This window comes from Cryptosporidium ubiquitum (assembly GCF_001865345.1).
Source record: "Cryptosporidium ubiquitum isolate 39726 chromosome Unknown contig_6, whole genome shotgun sequence".
Taxonomy (NCBI): domain Eukaryota; phylum Apicomplexa; class Conoidasida; order Eucoccidiorida; family Cryptosporidiidae; genus Cryptosporidium; species Cryptosporidium ubiquitum.
Genome location: NW_021639807.1, coordinates 27,740 through 48,017, shown reverse-complemented (window position 1 = coordinate 48,017; position 20,278 = coordinate 27,740). Strand labels below are relative to the sequence as shown.

At 32.8% G+C, this 20,278-nt stretch overlaps 6 protein-coding genes across 6 annotated transcripts; 1 reads left to right on the top strand and 5 right to left on the bottom strand.

Moving 5' to 3' along the window:
- Nucleotides 1-364: 364 nt before the first annotated feature.
- cubi_03177 (NIMA-related kinase 5) lies at nt 365-4,591 on the bottom strand (the record flags this gene model as incomplete). Its single annotated transcript, XM_029020190.1, has 1 exon — nt 365-4,591. The coding sequence occupies one exon, from the start codon at nt 4,589-4,591 to the stop codon at nt 365-367; it is 4,227 nt and encodes a 1,408-aa protein (XP_028876197.1).
- A 590-nt stretch (nt 4,592-5,181) lies between these two features.
- cubi_03176 (uncharacterized protein) lies at nt 5,182-8,307 on the bottom strand (the record flags this gene model as incomplete). The annotated part of the gene is made up of 1 exon (XM_029020189.1): nt 5,182-8,307. The coding sequence occupies one exon, from the start codon at nt 8,305-8,307 to the stop codon at nt 5,182-5,184; it is 3,126 nt and encodes a 1,041-aa protein (XP_028876196.1).
- A 240-nt stretch (nt 8,308-8,547) lies between these two features.
- cubi_03175 (uncharacterized protein) lies at nt 8,548-10,329 on the bottom strand (the record flags this gene model as incomplete). Its single annotated transcript, XM_029020188.1, has 1 exon — nt 8,548-10,329. One exon carries the CDS (start codon nt 10,327-10,329, stop codon nt 8,548-8,550), a length of 1,782 nt encoding a protein of 593 aa, XP_028876195.1.
- Nucleotides 10,330-10,835: 506 nt separating this feature from the next.
- cubi_03174 (ubiqutin family protein) lies at nt 10,836-12,440 on the bottom strand (the record flags this gene model as incomplete). The annotated part of the gene is made up of 1 exon (XM_029020187.1): nt 10,836-12,440. The coding sequence occupies one exon, from the start codon at nt 12,438-12,440 to the stop codon at nt 10,836-10,838; it is 1,605 nt and encodes a 534-aa protein (XP_028876194.1).
- Nucleotides 12,441-13,719: 1,279 nt separating this feature from the next.
- On the top strand, nt 13,720-17,193 carry cubi_03173 (coatomer complex beta; the record flags this gene model as incomplete). Its single annotated transcript, XM_029020186.1, has 1 exon — nt 13,720-17,193. One exon carries the CDS (start codon nt 13,720-13,722, stop codon nt 17,191-17,193), a length of 3,474 nt encoding a protein of 1,157 aa, XP_028876193.1.
- Nucleotides 17,194-17,829: 636 nt separating this feature from the next.
- cubi_03172 (vacuolar ATP synthase subunit A) lies at nt 17,830-19,656 on the bottom strand (the record flags this gene model as incomplete). Its single annotated transcript, XM_029020185.1, has 1 exon — nt 17,830-19,656. One exon carries the CDS (start codon nt 19,654-19,656, stop codon nt 17,830-17,832), a length of 1,827 nt encoding a protein of 608 aa, XP_028876192.1.
- Nucleotides 19,657-20,278: the final 622 nt, after the last annotated feature.

Sequence of the window (20,278 nt, the reverse complement as noted above, 5' to 3'; positions counted from 1 at the left end):
TTTATCTCACTAAAAACAAATCCTGCCCTAAAATGTATATAAATATCGTCTATTTATATAATATATACTCTTTGACAATATAAATCCCAAAACAAGACTTAAAATTAATCTTTGAATTTCTTTAGCGGCAGGCCTTGTATATTGAAAGTTTAATTTAATTTAATTACCAATTTATAATATTTGTTATTTGTTTATATAATAATATTATTATGATCCCGTCTCACCGATACCTTTTTATCAAGATAAAAAAGAAATGCCGGTATTAAAAAAAGAGTTTTGGCGCCATGAATGTATTTTTTCCTACTAAATAAATATGCTAACTTGTATTTAATAAGGTAAAGAAAAAGTTTTACATTTTTAATGATTATAATAGGAACTGAATTTCTTTGATAAATTTATTGCAAGTACTGTGTAATGCTCCACAAGTCTGTTCGCCACAAGTTAGCCAAAGTTCAGAGTCACTCTTTCTTGTATATGAGAGTGCATCTTCTCTTTGAGAGTAACACTTTTGGTTATTCCATAGAGACTCTTCTAGAAAAAACAATTCTCTGAATAGTTGTTGTTCTGTACTACTTTGCTGTTGCCAGGTAACATTTACTTGGAATCTTCTTGCTCCTAATAATTCCAAGAAGATTCTAGCTGTCTCTATGTCATTTTTCAGGTCATGATTAGCTCCAATAGATGCAACAAAAGCGCACTCTCTGGATACGTGTTCTTTTAAATGCGACCACTGTCTGTAATTTTCAATGAGAAAGTTGAGTTGTGAGAAGTCTCTTAGAGTTGTTTCTTTTAACTGAGAGTCTTGTCTATAGTTTCTTGTGTTTTCCAATATGTTTATTCCACATTGAATTAGATTAACCGTAGCTTCTCCAAAGAACTCAAAAGACGCTAGAAACTTTCCAGTCCAATCAAAAACCTTTGAGTCCGAGGCAAGCTGAGATTTAGAAATGTCAGTATTTTTTTTAAGATTGTTTACAAATTGTATTGGGATAGAAGCTGAATCTACATCATAGCTTCTGCTAGATTTGTATTTTCTTTTAGCTGAAATTGGTAAAACAATGTTATTTGTAATTGCTTGTTTCATGATTTCTTTATATACTTTTGAGGCGTCTGAATTAAGTTGATTCTTTACATTAAATAGATCTGGTAAAAAGAGACCATCCTGCTTCATTGTTGTATTGAATTCTTTTTCAGATGAAAGTTCCATATGGTCTATCACTCTTAATATACAATCAATAGCATCCCTTTGCAACGGAAGCTCTTCTTTTAATATAATTAATATATTGTTAAGTTCTAGAATAGAATCAAACTTATCAAAACTTCTCATCCTCCCTAGATTTGAAATCAGCAAATCTAGAGAAAAACTGGTTTCTAAACGAATTTTTGTGAGTTTTTCAAATACTTCACCAAATAAATCCTCCTCCTGACTTTCTGAAGCCTTTGCTGTTATCCAGCATGTATATATTCTTTCAACCTGTAAATTATGAATTAAACTTTCCAGCTCTTTACTTAAACTCCCAACCGCATTCTTTGAAATGTTTAAGAAAAAGTTTTGTCTTTTACTACTGATCACATTAAACCCATCTTCTCCTTTATGTTCCCTTCTCTGAACATTATTAATGTTTAGGTTTTGATTCTCTGAATTGTATTTGGATTTGGAGTTCCGTTTTTTGAATTTCAGAAGTTTTTGATTAACTTCTTTTCCAGTGATGTTCTGATTTTCTCTTAAATTGTTTTCTTTATTTTGACAAACTGTTTCGATTTCACAAACTCTCCTGGTACTCTTCATGAAAGAAGCATTTCTGGCTCTTGCCAACAGTTGAGGAGAGGGAGAAGGCCTTCTCATACAAGCTTGACTGTTATAGTGAAGTAGAACCACGTCCTGTATTCCAAAGCCATACAGTTCTTGTTGTAAAATAGGGAGGTCATTATATCCACTACTGCTTATTTCAGATTCTCCGTCTTGTTGCGACCTTTCATTTGCTTTTCCTCCCACATAATTTTCTATTTCGTTCGTCACTCTAATTTCCAGTCCACCCTGGGCTTTTTCTCTTTGAAGTTGGAGTTCAGTAAGAAGACTAGAGTTTTCAGTTCCACTTCTTAAAACATCTTCTTGAGCGTTTATTGAAGTTTTACTATTTTGTTCCTTCTCCATGTAACTCTTTTCATTACCTTCAGGGCAGTTAGAGTTCTCAGCTAGATTATCTGGCTTTCCTCTTCCCCTGGTTCCACTAAGAATTTCTTCCTTCTTATTATTTTCCTCAGAAGTTCTGGTTTCACCAGTATTTTGAATACTATCAATGAACTCTAGAAATTGTTCGTATTTGACATTTCCAGTAAAATCTTTTGGAGCTAAAGCGTAGAGCCAATCAAGTTGTACTGATGTTAGCTTTGGTAGTATTAAATATAACACAGTTCTGAAATGTTGTCTGGGCAAAGTTCCCTGAGCTTTCTGATCGAATAAGTGGAATCCTTGCTTTAAAGTAATGTTCTTTAGTCTTCTCACAGATTGATTTGATTTTTGTGTAATGTTATTTAGAGCTAAAATAGGAGTCAATATGCTCTGAATCCAGTCTGTAATAAAAAGATAAAAGTAAGGCTTAATAGAATGTACATTTTGTTTCTTGCTTCCATAATTCACAGTTGGACTTATTGGAAATAAGTTAGGTCTTTTATCAAATCTCAGACTACTAGCTTCATTAGACTCTATGACTCTCTGGTCATGAAGCTTATTGTTGAATCTGATTTTATTCCAAGAGTAGATCTTCTCGATAAAATCGTATATTTTTGGCATTTTAAACCCATTGCTTTTTTTATTCTGCATTGGATACTTAATATTTTCATTAAACCCAGCATTTCCGAGAAAATTATTATTTGTTCTTGAATCAATGCTTCTCATTGTCTTAGATACTTCCATAGAAATCAAACTACCTGAAGATTTTGTATGCCTTATTTTATAGCTACTTTTGGTGTTCTTTGATTCATTCTTTTTACATTCAGAATACGGATCTTCATTTTCAGAGTAGATATAATGGCCAATATATGAAAGAAAGAGTGAAACTTCATTTTCTGATAATCCTACATTCAGCTCATTAACGAACTCAAAAAACCATTCTGAGGTCATATAACTATCCAAAGAATATAAGTCACTTTGACAAGACTTGAAGCTTTTTATTAGGAAATTGAGTATATCTTCTTTTTCCGAGCAGAGTTCCGAGCTCATTTTTTCTGAGTATCTCAAAATATGATGTTGTATCCTTCCAACCAATACACTAAAGTATTGGTGTTCATAGTTGGTCAATCTGTCACAATAACCTCGAATTTTTTCTCCTCCCGAAAAACAATTTTCGTTTGAGGAGCATTTGTATGCAAAATTGGACAATGGAGACGAGGAAATCGAGTTTATGGATTCTTCCTGTTTATTTGCTTGACTATTGTGTATGGTGAATTGATTAATTCCACTTAGCTCTCTGTTTTTTTGTCCGCTTTCCGTCTCATATAACTGGTAAATCTCGTCAGAAAAGCTAAGAGAATCATTCATTTCAATGCTAGACCCTGAATTCGCTCTTAAATCTAACTGAATAGTGTTGTTGTAGTCATCAGATACTTCTTCTTCAAGTTGATTATTGCAGCCCTCATTGAAAGTGTCTTCACTATGATTATTAATAATTACGTTTACCTTCTCATTATTTTTTATAGAAGCATTTGCAACCTTACTTGGTAAGAATTCTGACAAGCTTTTAAATTCGAAAAGCAAGTCGTTGTTCAAAATCTCTATTGGTTCAGGACGGAGAATTGGATCTCTAGACAATAATCTTTGTATTAATTTAAATAAATTATATGAATAACAACTCGGTAACGGTTCTATTTCTTGAAATGAAATCTTCCAAGCCAATGATAATAGCGAATCTCCAGAAAACGGAGGTTTTAGGCATGTTAACTCATACATTACACATCCAAATGACCATATATCACTTTTGTATGTATATGGTTTATTCTCACACATTTCTGGCGACATATACTGAGGAGTGCCTATTGAAGTCAAAGTGAAAGGCATAGTCACACTGAGCATAATTCTACTAATTCCAAAATCTCCTATAACAAGGTCCCCATTTTCCCTAATGAATATGTTAGAAGGCTTTATATCTCTGTGTATTATTCTGCATTCATTATGTAAATAATAAAGTCCTGCTGCAAGCTGAGCACACCAATTTAAGATTTTTTCCTCTGGTAAATATGTCCCTTTTGAGATACAAGAGTCAATTACAGCTCCAATGTCTCCTCTCTCACAATACTCCATTATAATGACTAAATAAACATCATCATGCATAAATGACTCATGGCACTTGATGACGAAAGGGTGATTAATGCTCTTCATTATCTCCGCTTCCTGAAGACTTCTATTTTTGTCGTCCTCATCCATTTGTGAAAGATCAATACATTTTGCCAGCCATATCTTATAATCTATGGTATTTTGCACCTTGTATGTATTACCAAACTGTCCCTTTCCCACATATTCGATAATTCTGTAGTTTTTGTGTAAAAAGTCAAAAGAAGAATTTCGGGGTAGAAATGGTATTGTAAGTTTCATTAATTCCCAGGTATGTAACTAGTTTTATAAATGAATTGCATGAGCTATTGTTTACAGATACCTCCAACTTGGTTCCCTAAACCTCTATTTTCCTTCTTTCTTATTCTCTTCTTTTTCTCTCCTCCCTAAAATCAAATTCAGTTACCTCTCCTCTTTGCACTTACAAAACTCATTAATGCAGTTTCTTTTTCTACTTCAAAAGCTCATTCATCAATTTTCTTAAGAATTTATTGTTATTTCAAAAGTAGAAATATATTTTTAAAAACCTTTTTAATTAATTAAATTTAGGTAATTTTGTTTATTAATAATTTAAATACCCAACAAACTTTTAGCTTGCAATTAATTCTGAAAGTAATTTTTTTTGTTTTTTTTATATACCGGCATATCCACATGCAAAATGTCAGAATTTGCATGTCCACATGTGTGCATGCATGGGATTTAAAAATAATGCAGAATTCTGTGGAAAATGAAAATTAGAGAAAAATTAAATAAGTTTTATATGTGAAAATTACTAAATGCGAGACTAGGATAATTAGTAATAATAATAACAATTTCTGTTAAAAACATTCAAAAAACATAAATTTTTCCAATTAAATATCCAAAAGTTCAGTAACGTTCAGGCAGAACTGGCATGTGTAATATCCACCTCGAAGAGATATTTTCTCAAAAATGGAAATTGAAGAGCTTAAGTCTTTTCCGCTTTGAATACAAGTTTGGTTAATCATTTCTGTTGGAATGAAAATAACCTTCCCACAAAAATTGCATGAAAGATGTTTGTGCATTGCAAAAACATTTACTGGAAGAAAGGTAATTGGGCAAATTGGAACAGAAGATACACAGCCATCTTTAAAGTTAGAGTTAGAGTTGGAGTTGGAGCTACCAGCATCAAAAGTTTTTGAATCCATGAATTCTTGGTGCTTATTTAAACACTGATAAAGGTTATAGGGCGGCTCTGAAATCAGGCAACATGAGTTATCAATCAAATCTTGAAAGTATTCACCCAAACCTTTGTCTGACAAGGCAATTTGGGACAAGTATATGGGTTTAGATTCTTTCACACAACTCCAGATATATTTTAAGCCAGCGGTAACGGATAAATTTGGCTGTAATCCAAGGAACTCAACGTGGTATACTTGAGTTATTTGAAGTTGAATGTAGTATTGCAACTTAACTAGATATATGGACATCTGTTCTTCACGTTTTATTACTGAGGGATCCACCGTTTCATTAGAACGAGAGTAAAGTAAAACTACAAGGCATCTTAATGAATTCAGAATTCTAACCAAATAAATGATTTTGAACAAGAGAGATAACATAGACTCTTTGCTTAAATTAGATTTCTCAAGCTCTTTATTTGGAAGTTCAGAGAGGGGGACTGCTTGATTTAGGGTCTTAACAAGGGTTTCAAAGCTATTGTTTTTGTCTTTACAGCCGACTACATATTCCAAAGACTTAGGTATAAATGGCTCAATTTCAATTATGTAGCAGAAAATCAACAGAATTAAGTTAGAAAAGATTGGTTTGTAAATATTGAAAAAACTGGTAATATCTTGTGGAAACTCATCTTCAATTAAGTTATAAGAAATCGCATCTTTAATCAGTTCCAAAGGTATAATCTCATAGAATATAGAGAAAAATACATTCAGAACCTCATCAGAACTTTCATCTTTGCAAGATTCCTCATCTTTTACTTTCAATCTAAGTTTTTCCCCAAGTTTTAAATTCAAAAACGAACTCATCTTTTTATTGGTATCCTCGTTTAAACTGCCATTGCTATTACTGCCGCTGACCTCCTTAGGTTGAATAAGATCCTCATGTCCTTTTGGTGGCTTTTCATCTATTTCTTCCAATAGAGGAATTTTGTTCATGGTTAGAGGGCCCGCAAGAATAAGTCTTATGTCGTTAAGTGTAAAGGCTTGAGAAACTGCTTTGGAGAGATTGTACAGGCATTTTTCGTCCTCAAAGTCGGAGTAGTTGTTAATTAGAGATTCAGTATGGATAAAGTGATTTGAAATTCTGTTACAGATATGGTCCATCGGAGAGAAATTGTTGAATACAATGATCAGACGAATTGTGTTTAAAGCTGCTGAGTTAGTTACAGCAATGGAGAAATTATGAAGACTTTTTTTTTTAAAGTTGTAAAATTGTCCAGGTACCAAAGGATTTTCAAAAGAAATCAATCTAAAATCATTGTTGGAGTTTTTAATTGACTTTATGCTGGAGGGAACATTCTGCAAGCTTTCCAGAGAAAAACTCTTGTTCAGGTTTTGGTTGGAACTTTCTAAGTCATTACTAGAATTATTTGAACTTTGGTCTAGGTTTGGAAACATCGAGGGAGCATCGTTCAACTTACTCATTGTAAGAACCTGGACTGAATTAAACGTTTTTTTTTCCAAATCAACAATATGAAGAATCCCCAGTCCACTTTGGTCTACTGTTAAAAAAGCAGTATCAAATATTTTCTCATTGTATATAATATCCTCCATGTATTTTGCAGTTTTAATTGGCATTTGGTGGCTGAATTTGATGTTATGAATAGTTGGTTTGAGAATTTCACAGTTCATGCCTTCAACACCAACTTTTCCAAAAAAGATGTTTGTACCTTTTGAAGCAAGAAGTATATGTTCCTTCCCATTGCTAATATTTGAAACAGGTTTATAACTTAATTGTGTAATTGGAACACTGGGGCAGCTTTTATTGATCAAATTATGGCCTAAACATTTAATATCTCTGGAGTCTTCTAATATAGAAAATTTAAATATTTGTATTTTCCCTTCAGATGAACCAGTATAAATCTCGAAAAGTAACTCCTTTCCAGAAGACCAAAATTCAGTAATTAAGCAACTCGTTACTATTTCATCCAATTTTTTATCTGGAATTCGAGTCAGTATTAAAGGCCTACAGTTTACTTTTGGGGTTATCGGAAAAGATTCAAATAAATATTTCTGTTCTGAGGTTAGAATTTTGTTAATGGTAGTTTTGCAACTTTCTTCAGGGTTTTCGCATATATCAATTGCATAAACTACAAAGAACTCATTCCAGCAGGCTGAAAAAAGGGCAAAACCATTATTTTTGAAAGAAATTTCGCTTTTCTGAACTGATAATACACAAGAATAAGCAATAGGGGTATCCGTGTTCAGCATAAGATCTGTACAAAGATTTTGTGATATATTTCCTTTAACAGCCTTCATGGTATCCCAGTCAAATTCAACTAGCTTACTATCAGTCTCAGTTGTTAAGCTGTTGTATACTAAGTCCAATAGTTCAAAACACGGGATTGGAGAATAATTTGGAAGCGAGTATGAATCAATGTTTGGGACAAGCCATATATGTACTACTCCATTGTTTAAGGAAGAAAAAAGAATTGACCACCTACTTTGGGTATATGGGCCCCATTGAAGGTCATTCACAAATACGGATTTGACCCAAAACTTACAGAACGGTTCTAGGGTAATGTAATCCTGGGACTTGTTTGCACTAAAGTCTTTCCAAGGTCGGATATTTTTAGTTTCACCTTGAATATCTATTACAACCCTATTGAAGGTATTTGACTTCAACATAATGTTACCATTGCTCCCATCAATCATCGAATTTATGTCAAATACAATGATTTTTGAGTTAATACTATATGCAAAGTACCCAATGCTATTTGAACTGGAAGTAATAGAACTTCCTGTAGTAGAGGAAAAGCGTTTAAGAGACCAAACATTCATCATATTGGCTCCGGAGTTAAAAATATGGCTTCATTACTTACAAATTCCAGCGATTAATCTATTCTATTAGGTTCCTTTGAAAACGCCGATTTTCAAAAACATTGGTACCCAAAATTCCCGCAATTTGTGAGCAGTCCAATACAAAGAGAATAAAACCAAATCTAAAAATACTGATTATATGAATACAAATAACATAAAAAAAAGTAAATTAAGATAATTAAGCACATAAAATTTGAGTAAAAATTAAAATTCAACAGACTTTGAAACACTAATGTTGTTATTTGGAAGAATAGAAGACAATGGATGAGAAAAAGAGCTGATATCCGATAAACTATCAATTTTTCCAGCACTTTGAATTTGAAGCTTCTGGAATTGGTCATAGTAGCTAATTGGAGATGAACACCATGATAATTTAATCAAGTTTGGAAAACGATTAACATCCAAGAAATTAATTTTTTTAAGCTTCTTTTCAGTAGTATATATGAAAAAGTCAAATGACAGTTGGTAGTAAACATAAAATATGTCCGAATCCAAGGATTTAATCAAGAATGAAGAAAGGGGATTAATTTGATGAGAAAACTCCAAATCCCAGATTGTGCATTTCTTGTAATTATATATTACAATTTGATTTTGTATACCATGCTGGTCTTGGGAATTCTGACGAATTACTTCAATCCTTTTAAGTATAATGTGAATTTCTTGGGTTTTCCAGTATGATTTAGAGAGGTCAAAATGAATAATTATTGGGCATGAAGATGACCATGAACTGGAATTTGAAATTCTGCATGTAGCAACTAATTCATTTTTATAATTAATGCTAAGGGTTTCATTATTATTGAGGCCTTTGGAAGGATGAAAAGTTGAATATAAAATTTGTTCACTATTTAAGCTTTCAGGGAAGTGAATTCTTGAAGCTTCGTTTTCCCAATAAACCTCTAGAAGAGACTTTGGAAGAGCATTTAGAGATGAGTAAATATCAATATTGTCCTGAAGTTCGAAGAATCTCATCTTTGGAATTGTTGAGTCACTTTGAGCTTGTATTCCCTTTAAACAGAGAGATCTTCTTTGGAATTTGCTATTTAGATGGTCCAAGATAATTTTGGGATTGCTTCCACATGCAGTTAAAAATTCAATCTCAGAGAGTTCACAAATATTACTGTATGGTGTAGTGGTTGCTATAGACGGTATTTTCTCAGAAGAGTTGGTTATTACTGAATTAAAGTCATCAATAGGGATAGAATGATAATAGTTATTGTTTAGTGCGGTGATTGGATGATATATCCCGATTCTTTTTATTGGAGAAAAAAGAATTCCTGAAGATCTTGGGTGAGGTCCCAAACATCTTATATCAAATTTGAGTTTTTTTTGAATGGTTGGTATGGAGTTTCTTAAGGACTCTTTGCCTTGATCTTGGATTATTCGGCCTCTAGCTTGAATGAAGTCTAAGTTGAATAAATAATTTGACCTTTCTGACTTCATCTTGTTATTGATTCCCATAGTAACCAGGGCAATGTAGTTGAAGGAAATAAGTTTTCCAGAAAAGGTTGGGGGAATAAATGGAGGCAAAAAACAAGTATACATGAAGGTCCCAATTTCATCTCTGGATTTCAGAATCTTTACATCACTAATTAATATATATGGGTTACTTACAAAAATCGGTTTGTTTCTTTGGTTACTTTGCTTTACAGTTATTCCGAGTCGATCAAATCTTGAAGTTATATTGAATAAATTAGAAATGAACCGGTTCATTGAAGATGATGGAGCTATTGATGAAGCAGAGAAATGATTACTAGTACTCAAATAGTTTAATAATTCGTCTGAAAACGAAGCATAGCCAAACAGTTGAATGGTAATATAGTCTAAGAGCTCAAATTCATCCAGGAATTCGCTCTCCTGGCCAAGCCTTTCGTAAAATACTTTTATGCTACATCTTATTTTTTCAGAGCTGTAATAATATGGTTGGTCAAAACATATTTGTACGGTATACTTAATTGAGCCCGAATATACACTCGTTTCTCGAAACATATCAGTTTTAAACTTCCTTTAAAGGCATCGAGTCAATAATTAATAGAAAGCTCTTTTTGAGAGCCAATTATTCTTGTGGCTATTATTAATCCTAACCTGCTATAAATAATAGACAAAAAGATGATTCCGTTTTTTAAATCTAGCCTGCTTTAAACCATCATTTAAGAAGATTTATGCAGCTTTAAAAATAAATATTTGCAAGTAAATTCTCATTTACTATAATTAATCAATTTAGTTTAAAGAAAATAGATTTAAAGTCGCATGTAATGGCGGGAATGTGTGGGCGCGTGCCCTATATCTGTATACATGCCTTACAAAGACTATCCATGAGCAAAGAGAAAATATATTGAAAGAGGTCTGAAAAAAAAATTGGTCAATTTTAAAAATTAAATAAAGAAAATATAATGGCTAGTGGTTTTTCAATTGGAAATAAGGATTAACACATAAAAATTAATGTGGAACAGGAAGGTGATTAAATGGTAAGATTAAAGAGTAATATATAAGAGTTAGTTCGGATTTAGAAGCTTATCAATTGCTCTATTAATACTTCCATCAGATTCAGTAAGTGCTTTAATGCATGCTTCAGTGTCTGTGAATCCCATATTGGAAAGAACTTCAAGTTGGTAATTATAATTTTGTCTTCCATTATCGTTTTCATTGTTGGAAGCATTCACTTGATTAGATATATTGCTTTGGTTCCCTGTTTCGTTTGTATTTATAGGAGAACTTCCTGCATTGATCATATTAAGCAAATTACCAAAACTTGTGTTACCACCTCGGGAAAAATCTTCTATAATACCATTTGCATTGGTATTGGTATTGGCATTGGCATTGGCACCAGTAGCTCCATTCCCAAACAATGCACTGATTTGGTTTTGGAATGTGTTATTGTTATTAATGTCCATATTTCTCATTGCATCAATAACAGTTTGGATAGTATTGGGGTTACTCGCAGCAAACGGAGAATATAAATTCATTAGATTGGGAAGTTGAGACGTTGTTTGGGAATTATTAGAATTGTTGGTATTTGTAACGGATTCAGAGATATTGTTTTGGTTGATGTTGGGATTTAAGATTCCCATATTTGCTAGATTTCCAAGATTGGGGATACCACCAAAGTTGCCGAGACCAGCGAATCCAGTTAACATATTATCACTATTGTTATTATCACTACCAAAATTTCCATTACTCTGGTTATTCGCGGGATTCATAGTCTCAAAATTGAAAGGAAACATATTAAGTGGTAACTGTATCCTTCCTGAAATGTCTGGACCAAAATTTCCGAATGTTTCAGACGAAGATGAAGAATTTATATTATCAGTATTATTGGGATTTTTGTTACCACTCCAAGGGTTTGGTAGGGCTTCCGAGTTTGGCCCAGAACTCTTATCTATATTGTATTGGTTATAAGTATTTGTTTTATTAGTGTTTGGATTATACATTGCAGCGTCCCACATTGGCTCTTGGACAGTATGGTACATTCTTTTAAGTGCACTAAATCCTCCAGGGATACTTTCTATATTGCTAATTGCCCTATCAGAATTCCTCATCATCTCCTTCATAAGTTCTGGGTTTTTTAAAACATCCAAAGACATTTGCAAAAATTGGGGATCATTAAAGATGTGATTTAATTCAGGATTTTGTTCTCTTAAAGCCTTAAGTTGTGGGTTAGATTCTAACATTACTCTGAATATTTCTGGGTCATTTAAAATACTTTGAATCCAAGGAGATGCTAAAGCTGAGGAAAGGAAGTCATCTGTATTCGAATCACCAAATAATCCTCCAGATTCAGGTTGGATATTAGAACTTGAGCTCGAACTAGTTCCGATTCTTTGAGAAGATGAGTTAGAGCTTCTTGATGGAGAGCGTGCAAGAATTAAAGTACTATTATCTTCAATTCCATAACTGCATAATAAGGCATTATTTGAAAGTATTTTATCTTTCCAAACAAGTCTTATCTCAAAAACTGGAATGTTACAAATACTGCTAATGATTTCCTTAAGTTTCAAGACTGAAGTTTTTTTAGTGTCAATTTTGTTTGGAACTTTAATAATATCACCATTTAACAACTTAACATTTACATTAATTCCTTCGTCATTCAAGTTGACCATCTTTTTATATTACAAAGTTTGGATCAAATAATTATTGGCTAAATATATAAATAATTATACACATATATATGTCATATCATATATATATTTATTTATTTATTCAAATATAATTACAGAAATTCTGATGAAATTTCGAATATTAAATTTTATCATTTATACATGCAATTTAAATGATTTATTCAAATATACAAAAGTGCATATATATACATAAATATTTGTGGTTCTAGCTTCCCCTTAAAATTGTTTCCAAGTAAGGTTGGATTATACACTGATTAACACTAGTAAATAATTTAATATAATTATTAAATTGATTGGTATTTCTTCCAATTAAATACAAATATTTTCCAATTAATCAAAGATTATCAATAATTTTGAAGACTTGTATACTAAAAAGAAATCTCTTGAATATATTTAACATTAAAAACTCAAAGATCAACCAATTGCTTATTTACTACCACTATGTTCTACGAACCTTTACCTAAAATAATTCAGAATTGTTTCTTTATGAAGAGGGGTCTGGTTATCCTGTAATAACTATCATAATATACTTATTTATTAAATAATATTTATTAAAAAAAAAATAATTCAAAAATACAATAATTATATACTACATTATATATATAACATTATAATATAAATTTATTCAGAGCCTTTGTGGCGCCCTTTGTGGCGCCCTTTTAAATAATTTTTGCACAAGATCACGAAAAAATAATAGAAAGTCTATAATAATCAGAAAAAATTAAGAAATGCTTATGAAAAACAAGACATGAAGGTTCATATAACTAGATTTTGATGTGTGTGGCAAGAAATAGTTTTCCTATTATTAATGAAATCGAAGATTTGTTAATAAGTAATTCTATTCAACAGAAATAATACTGGATTAAAATAGTCATTAAAAGGCGCCAAGGCTGGGAGCAGGATTGCGGCAAGAGGAATGTACCCCACTAAGGAGGAATAACAGAGATAATTTCATAGAATGTCAAAAAGGGAGTTATATGAAGAAATCAAAATTTAATTAAGTAGGAAAAAGTTGGTCAAAAACTATAATTAAGGAAGATTAAATTTAATTGATAATTGTATGATGTTTAATAGTCATTGAGGGAGCAAGATAGAGTAATATAAAGAATAAAACTTCGGAATAGATCACGTAGTTAAAAATTGGTTATATTCAAAAAATATAATTTAAGAATAAGTTTTAATACTTGATAAGATTATTAACAGAATAAATAAATTACAAGTAATTATTTGAAACTGTTCTGATCATAGAAATAAGGATAACATGCCTTTAAGGTTGGATATTAAAAAGAAGTTACAGACTTCAAGTGAGAGAGTAAAGAGTATAGATTTCCATACTTCTGAACCATGGATTCTCTCAGGATTATACAACGGTACAATTACAGTACATGATTATGAGACACAGAGTCTACTAAAATCTTTAGAGGTATCAGAGTACCCAATAAGATGTGCTATATTTGTATGTAGGAAGCAATGGATAATAACATGTGGTGATGATTTACAAGTGAGAGTTTACAATTATAATACAATGAACAAAATTACAAGTTTTGAAGCTCATAGTGATTTTATTCGTCATATTATGGTTCACAATAAGCTTCCTTTATTATTAACATGTTCAGATGATATGACAATCAAGGTTTGGGATTGGGATAGAGATTGGGTTAAAGCCCAAACATTCCAAGGAAATTCTCATTATGTGATGATGATACAATGGAATCCAAAAGATACCCATGTTTTTGCTTCGGTTTCTTTGGATAGAACTGTTCGAATTTGGGGTTTACAACCCAATATATGCTCTTTAGTGAATAATACTGTTAATACTCCCAAGTATAGTTTAACAGGACATGATGGAGGAATTAATTGTTTGGCCTATTCTCCTTCAGCTGAAAAACCTTACATAGCAACGGGAAGTGATGACAAAACCGTTCGAGTTTGGGACTACCAGACTAAACAATGCATTCAAGTTCTTACTGGTCATTCAAAAGCAGTTAGATCTGTTATTTATCATAGTCAACTTCCTCTCATTCTTTCTTCTAGTGAGGATGGCACAATCAAAATTTGGCATTCTGCAACATATAGATTGGAATGTACTTTAAATTATATGTTGGACAGATGTTGGTGTTTATCTGCTTGTGAAAATATTCTTGGAATTGGTTATGATGAGGGTTCTGTTGTTGTTAAAATTGGATCTGAACAACCTCTTGCTACTTTGAATAGTGGTAAAATTCTTATAGCAAAAGGTACTGAAATATGCCAGGCAAATCTTAGAGCACTTGCATCCAAATCTTCTTCAGGAACTGAATGGGATTTTGAATTTGATGATGGTGAAAGGGTTATATTGCCTTATAAAGAACTTGGATGCAGTGAGATATATCCTCAGGATATTCAGTTTCATCCAAATGGTAGATTTCTTTCGATATGTGGAGATGGAGAGTTTGTTATTTATACTACTCAAGCTCTCAGAAGTAAATGTTTTGGAAAAGCTATAGAACTTTCATGGTCCATTGATGGTCATTTCTTTGCGATCCGAGAAAATGGAGGTAGGATTGTTATATACAACAATTTTAAAGAATGCTTTTCATTTCTTCCAAGCTTCTTTGTAGATGAGATTTTTGGAGGCCAGCTATTAGGTATCAAATCTAATGACTTTATCTGTTTCTATGAATGGAATGAATGCCGCCTCATAAGAAGAATTGATGTTTCATCTCCTATTAACAATGTATATTGGGATGATATTGGTAATTATGTCTGTATTACATGCTCTGATACATTTTATATACTTAAATATAACAAAAAACAAGTTGAAGAGGTCTTGTCTACACCTATTTATACTTCTAATGATTATACCGGTACTATGAATAATATTGTGCATGTGGACAATAATGACGGTATAGAAATATCATTTGATTTTGTATCAGAGATTAATGATAAAGTAGAGAGTGGTGTCTGGATATCTACATGTTTTGTTTATGTTACATCTCAGATGCGATTACAGATATGGATGAATGGTTTTATTGATTTGGTTGCATATCTCCCAGAAAAGACAATGTATCATATATTGGGTTATGTGAAGGAGATCCAGAGGATCATGTTAATGAGTAAAGATTTTAATTGTGTTAGTTATTCATTGGATTTAAATTACATAGAATATCAGTCTTGCATTATTAATAAAGATTTTGATACAGCTGAGAATGTTTATTGGGGTAGGATACCATCTAATCTTCACACAAAAATTGCAAGATTCTTGGAAATTCAAGGATATAAGGAAAAGGCTTTATCTATAACTGATGATCAAGACCAGAAATTCGATTTGGCTTTGGGTTTAGGAAAATTGGAATTATGTATTTCGATTCTACAAGAAATGCAACTAAAGGATCAGGCTGAGAATAATAGTGTTACTATGGAATCCATTAGTAATGCTCAAGATGATATTAAAATGGGAGGAGGATCTGCTGAAACATTGGTAAATATTTCAAGTGTCAATAGAAAGAGGTGGAAAGTTTTGGGAGATATAGCTTTAGAAAAAGGAAGGTTTTCAATGGCAATTGCCTGTTATAGAGAAGTTCAAGATTTGGATTCTCTACTTTTAATTTATTCTTGTATAGGGGATATTGAGGGATTAAGGTATGTGGCAAAGATGGCAAGTAAACAAAATTTATGGAATATAGCATTTATATGTCATAATCTACTTCAGGACAAGGATTCCTGTATTGAAGATTTGATTCAATCAGACTTGATACCTTATGCAGCAATGTTTGCTAGATGTTATTATCCTTCTAAGTTAGAAGAGGTTGTTAACACGTGGAGAGAGTTTAATAAGAAAGGGGAGCAACTCTTAGCAAGCCCTGATGAGAATTTGGAGTTATTTCCCTTTCATCAGGAGTCTCTTAAGTTAGAGTCACTACTTACTAATCAGGAGTTGATTAATCGTCCTGTGGGGTCATGGGACCAACTTTTCCAAGCTTTTAATTCTGATATACTAGAAGATTTTAAGAATAATGGTTTTAACTATTTGAAGGACCAGATCTGGGGAGGTGATGATATTAATTTGGATGACTTAAATAATACGGTTGGCAAAAGTTTTCAATTTGGGAATCAGGAGGAAGCGGAAATTGATTCTATTAAAGAAGCAGAAAGTCCAAAGTTTTGTCCTATAGATGAAGAAGAAGATTTTTCTGCTTTTTCATCTCCCAAAATATCGGAATTTGGTGAAGGAGGAGAACATGAGATTGAATCCGAAGTTAGATATGATGAGAATCTGCAAGTTAAGGCTCAGAGTCCTCTTCAAAATAAGTCACAGACCGTCAACGAAGTTGAACAAGAACCACAACCAGAACAAAAGTATCACAAGAAAGACCAAAATAAACAAAACAGCCACAGAAGAAGTTCTGAGTTAAGCGTTGAATCATCTCCCGGAGCTCACCAAGGCCATCAACACCACCGTGGTCGCCACAACCACTATCACCACCACCAGAATGAGGTTGAAGGTGAGAACAGGCAAAAAAGTGGCAGAAAAGGAAGCAGGTCACCATCTTTATCTCCCTCATCTTCCCCACGCTTTAAACCAAGTGGTAGAGGAGGAGGGGGAGGAGGTGGAGGTGGAGGTGGAGGAAAAAGAACAGGGAAAAAGGAGCAGGAGGTGGGAGCAAACGCTGCCGAACCTTCTACCGGATCTCCCAAACCTCCTTCCAGGCATAAAAGAAATAACGGAAAGAAACAGTCAAAGCCAAGGGATTAATGGTCTAATCGAGATATGAGAAAGCAGTGGTAGGAATTAAAAGTACAAAGTTTTAAGCTTAGAGAAGGAGGCAGCTTTTTGAAGGCCACAGGAACACCGAGACTAGCTTTTCCCTCCTTTCCTCTCCATCCATTAAAAACATAAACTTTTCCTTGGTAACATATCAATAGTATCCTTTACTTTTGCTGTTCTAGTTGATAACACACATAATAATAGTAAAGCTCCTTTCCTCTCCTCCCATATTGCTCTCCTCAAAGTCCCAAAAGAATCAAATAAATAGATCAAAAAACAACTGGAAGATTTTAGTGATAGGAAATACTTAAATTTCTACGATTATTATTTTCTTCTTTTAAAAAAATTGGTTTCATTTCTAACCGTTATATTGTTTTGGAGGCGAGAAGTATAAATAGTACAGTACGGAGTGATGAATAAATCTTCCTACTCCTCTCATTCTTACTCAAAATCCTTTCATCTTCATTATCCTCCTTCCCCTCGTTTCCCCATTATCTCTGTATCCCAGAACAAATAACATGATTTGGTGCAACATAATAGGAGACGAGACAAAAGTTATGATGCATGTGGAATTGACAAATATGAGTTGTATAGAAAAATGTGGAAGATATCTAAAACTTTAGTTTACTTATCAGAAATGGCTCTGAATTGGCTTGAAACCTCCTCATTAAGTTGAGAAAAGTGGTTTTTGATTTCTTGATCAGTTAATCTTGGGTCCAAAAACTTCATAGAAGTGATCTTATTGATAGTACCTCTCATTGAATTATAAATTGTAGACCATCCAATCTTTTGTTGTTGCTGAGATGAATCTTTTACAGCTTTTAAAGAAAGGTCGTATAAGTTTCCAATGGTTTTCATCATTCCGAGAGTCTTTTGGATAGGACAAGTAAAATCATAGTCTGAAAAAGCATTTTGTTGGAGGAAGTCTTCCCTAATAATTTTGGCAACTTCCAAAACAATCTTCTGATCCTCAGAAAGGGAATCCTTACCAACTAATTGCAAAATATCAGCAAGCTCATTCTCCTTTTGTAAAATCTCAGAAATCTTCTGTCTCAAATTATTGAATTCTGGGTCAACTGAGTCAAAGTATGGCTCTAAAACTCTGGAATACTTACTAAATGATGTATTCCAGTTTACTGAAGGGAAATGCTTTCTCTGAGCAAGCTTCTTATCTAATCCCCAAAATACTTGAACAATACCAATTGTTGCAGTAGTAACTGGATCAGAAAAGTCACCACCAGGAGGAGATACTGCTCCGACTATAGTTACTGTACCTTCTCTATCTGGAGAACCCATACATCTTACTCTTCCTGATCTTTCATAGAAAGAAGCAAGTCTGGCGCCTAAATATGCTGGGTAACCTGAATCTGCCGGCATTTCAGCCAATCTTCCAGAAATTTCTCTAAGAGCTTCAGCCCAACGAGAAGTAGAATCTGCCATCATAGAAACGTTACAACCCATATCTCTAAAGTATTCAGAAAGTGTGATACCAGTGTATATGGAAGCTTCTCTAGCAGCGACTGGCATATTTGAAGTATTAGCTACTAAGCAAGTTCTTTGCATAATTGACTCCTTCTTACCGTCAACAATAGTATAAAGTTCAGGGAACTCTGTAAGAACTTCTGCCATTTCATTTCCTCTTTCTCCACAACCAATGTAAATGATTACGTCAGAGTTACTATACTTACTCAAAGCTTGAGAAATACAAGTCTTACCACATCCAAATGCTCCTGGGATGGCACAGGTTCCTCCTTGAACTGATGGGAATAAAGCATCCAAAATTCTCTGTCCAGTTAAGAGAGGAGTATTACCTTGTAATTTCTCCAAGCATGGTCTCGGAACTCTGACAGGCCAAGTATGGTGCATAGAATAACTTTTTACAACTCCATCATATTCTATCTCAATCAAATCCTCATCAATTGTGTAGTTACCTGCAGTTGGAAGCCTCACAACTCTACCTTGAACATTTGGTGGTAACATAATCCTATGTGACTTAAAAAGAGAATTCTCGTAAACTGACCCAAAGATATCACCTCCAGTAATAATATCACCAACTCTTAAATTCGCATTTGGAGTAAATTCCCAAAGTTTATCATGGTCTAAGCATTTAACATCAATTCCTCTAGGAATAAACATGTCTTTTGTAGATTCTGCAATAAATCTTAAAGGTCTCTGGATACCATCAAAAATATTATCTAATATGCCAGGTCCAAGCTCAACTGAAAGTGGCTGGCCAGTCTTAATAACAGGATCACCGACAGTAAGTCCAAAAGTATCTTCATAAACTTGAATTGAAGCAGTATCACCTTCAAGACGAATAATTTCTCCAACTAACTTTTGGAAACCAACACGAACTAACTCGTACATCTTTGTTCCACTCATATTTTCAGCAACAACCAAAGGCCCAGCAACCTTATAGATTGTGCCATGGTTCTTTTCTTCCGATTTCATATCTATTTCTGTTTTTCAAACCTAACTTCTCAGTCTTCTAGATTTTCTAATTTACTTGGATATCCTGACCTATGGTAGTTTCCAAGTCTTGCTATGAATTTTCAAGTTGCAAATAAAAAGGATTTGGTAACTTCTTCTAATTTGCTCCTTTTAAACTCTTAATTTTTGTATTTTTTAATTTAATAGACAGATAGACATATTTTTTATTACTTATTTGAGGTTATTTTAGGTTTTCTAAAAAATACCCGCTACCGGGTAAAACTTAATCTCTACAAATATAAGCAGCCAAAATTTAATACTAAAAAATGTGAATTAAAAAAAATTTGTTCCTTTTTTTCAAATTTTGATAAAAAATTTATTTATGGAGAAAATATTTCTCTCATTATTCGAATCTTTTATTTTTCTGTTCGTCTTTCTTCTATATATTAGGTTTTTTAATTTAATATAAATACTCTTGTATATATACATATAACTATTAGAACAAAGTTAAACAGCACTTAATAGGTTTTTCTCTTTTTTATTCTTTTTTATTTTTTTTTTTTTTTTTCTTTGTATTTTCTCTTTATTTTGTATTTTAACTAAAAATTGGTACATATAAATATATGCTTTAAAGTTCCCGCCT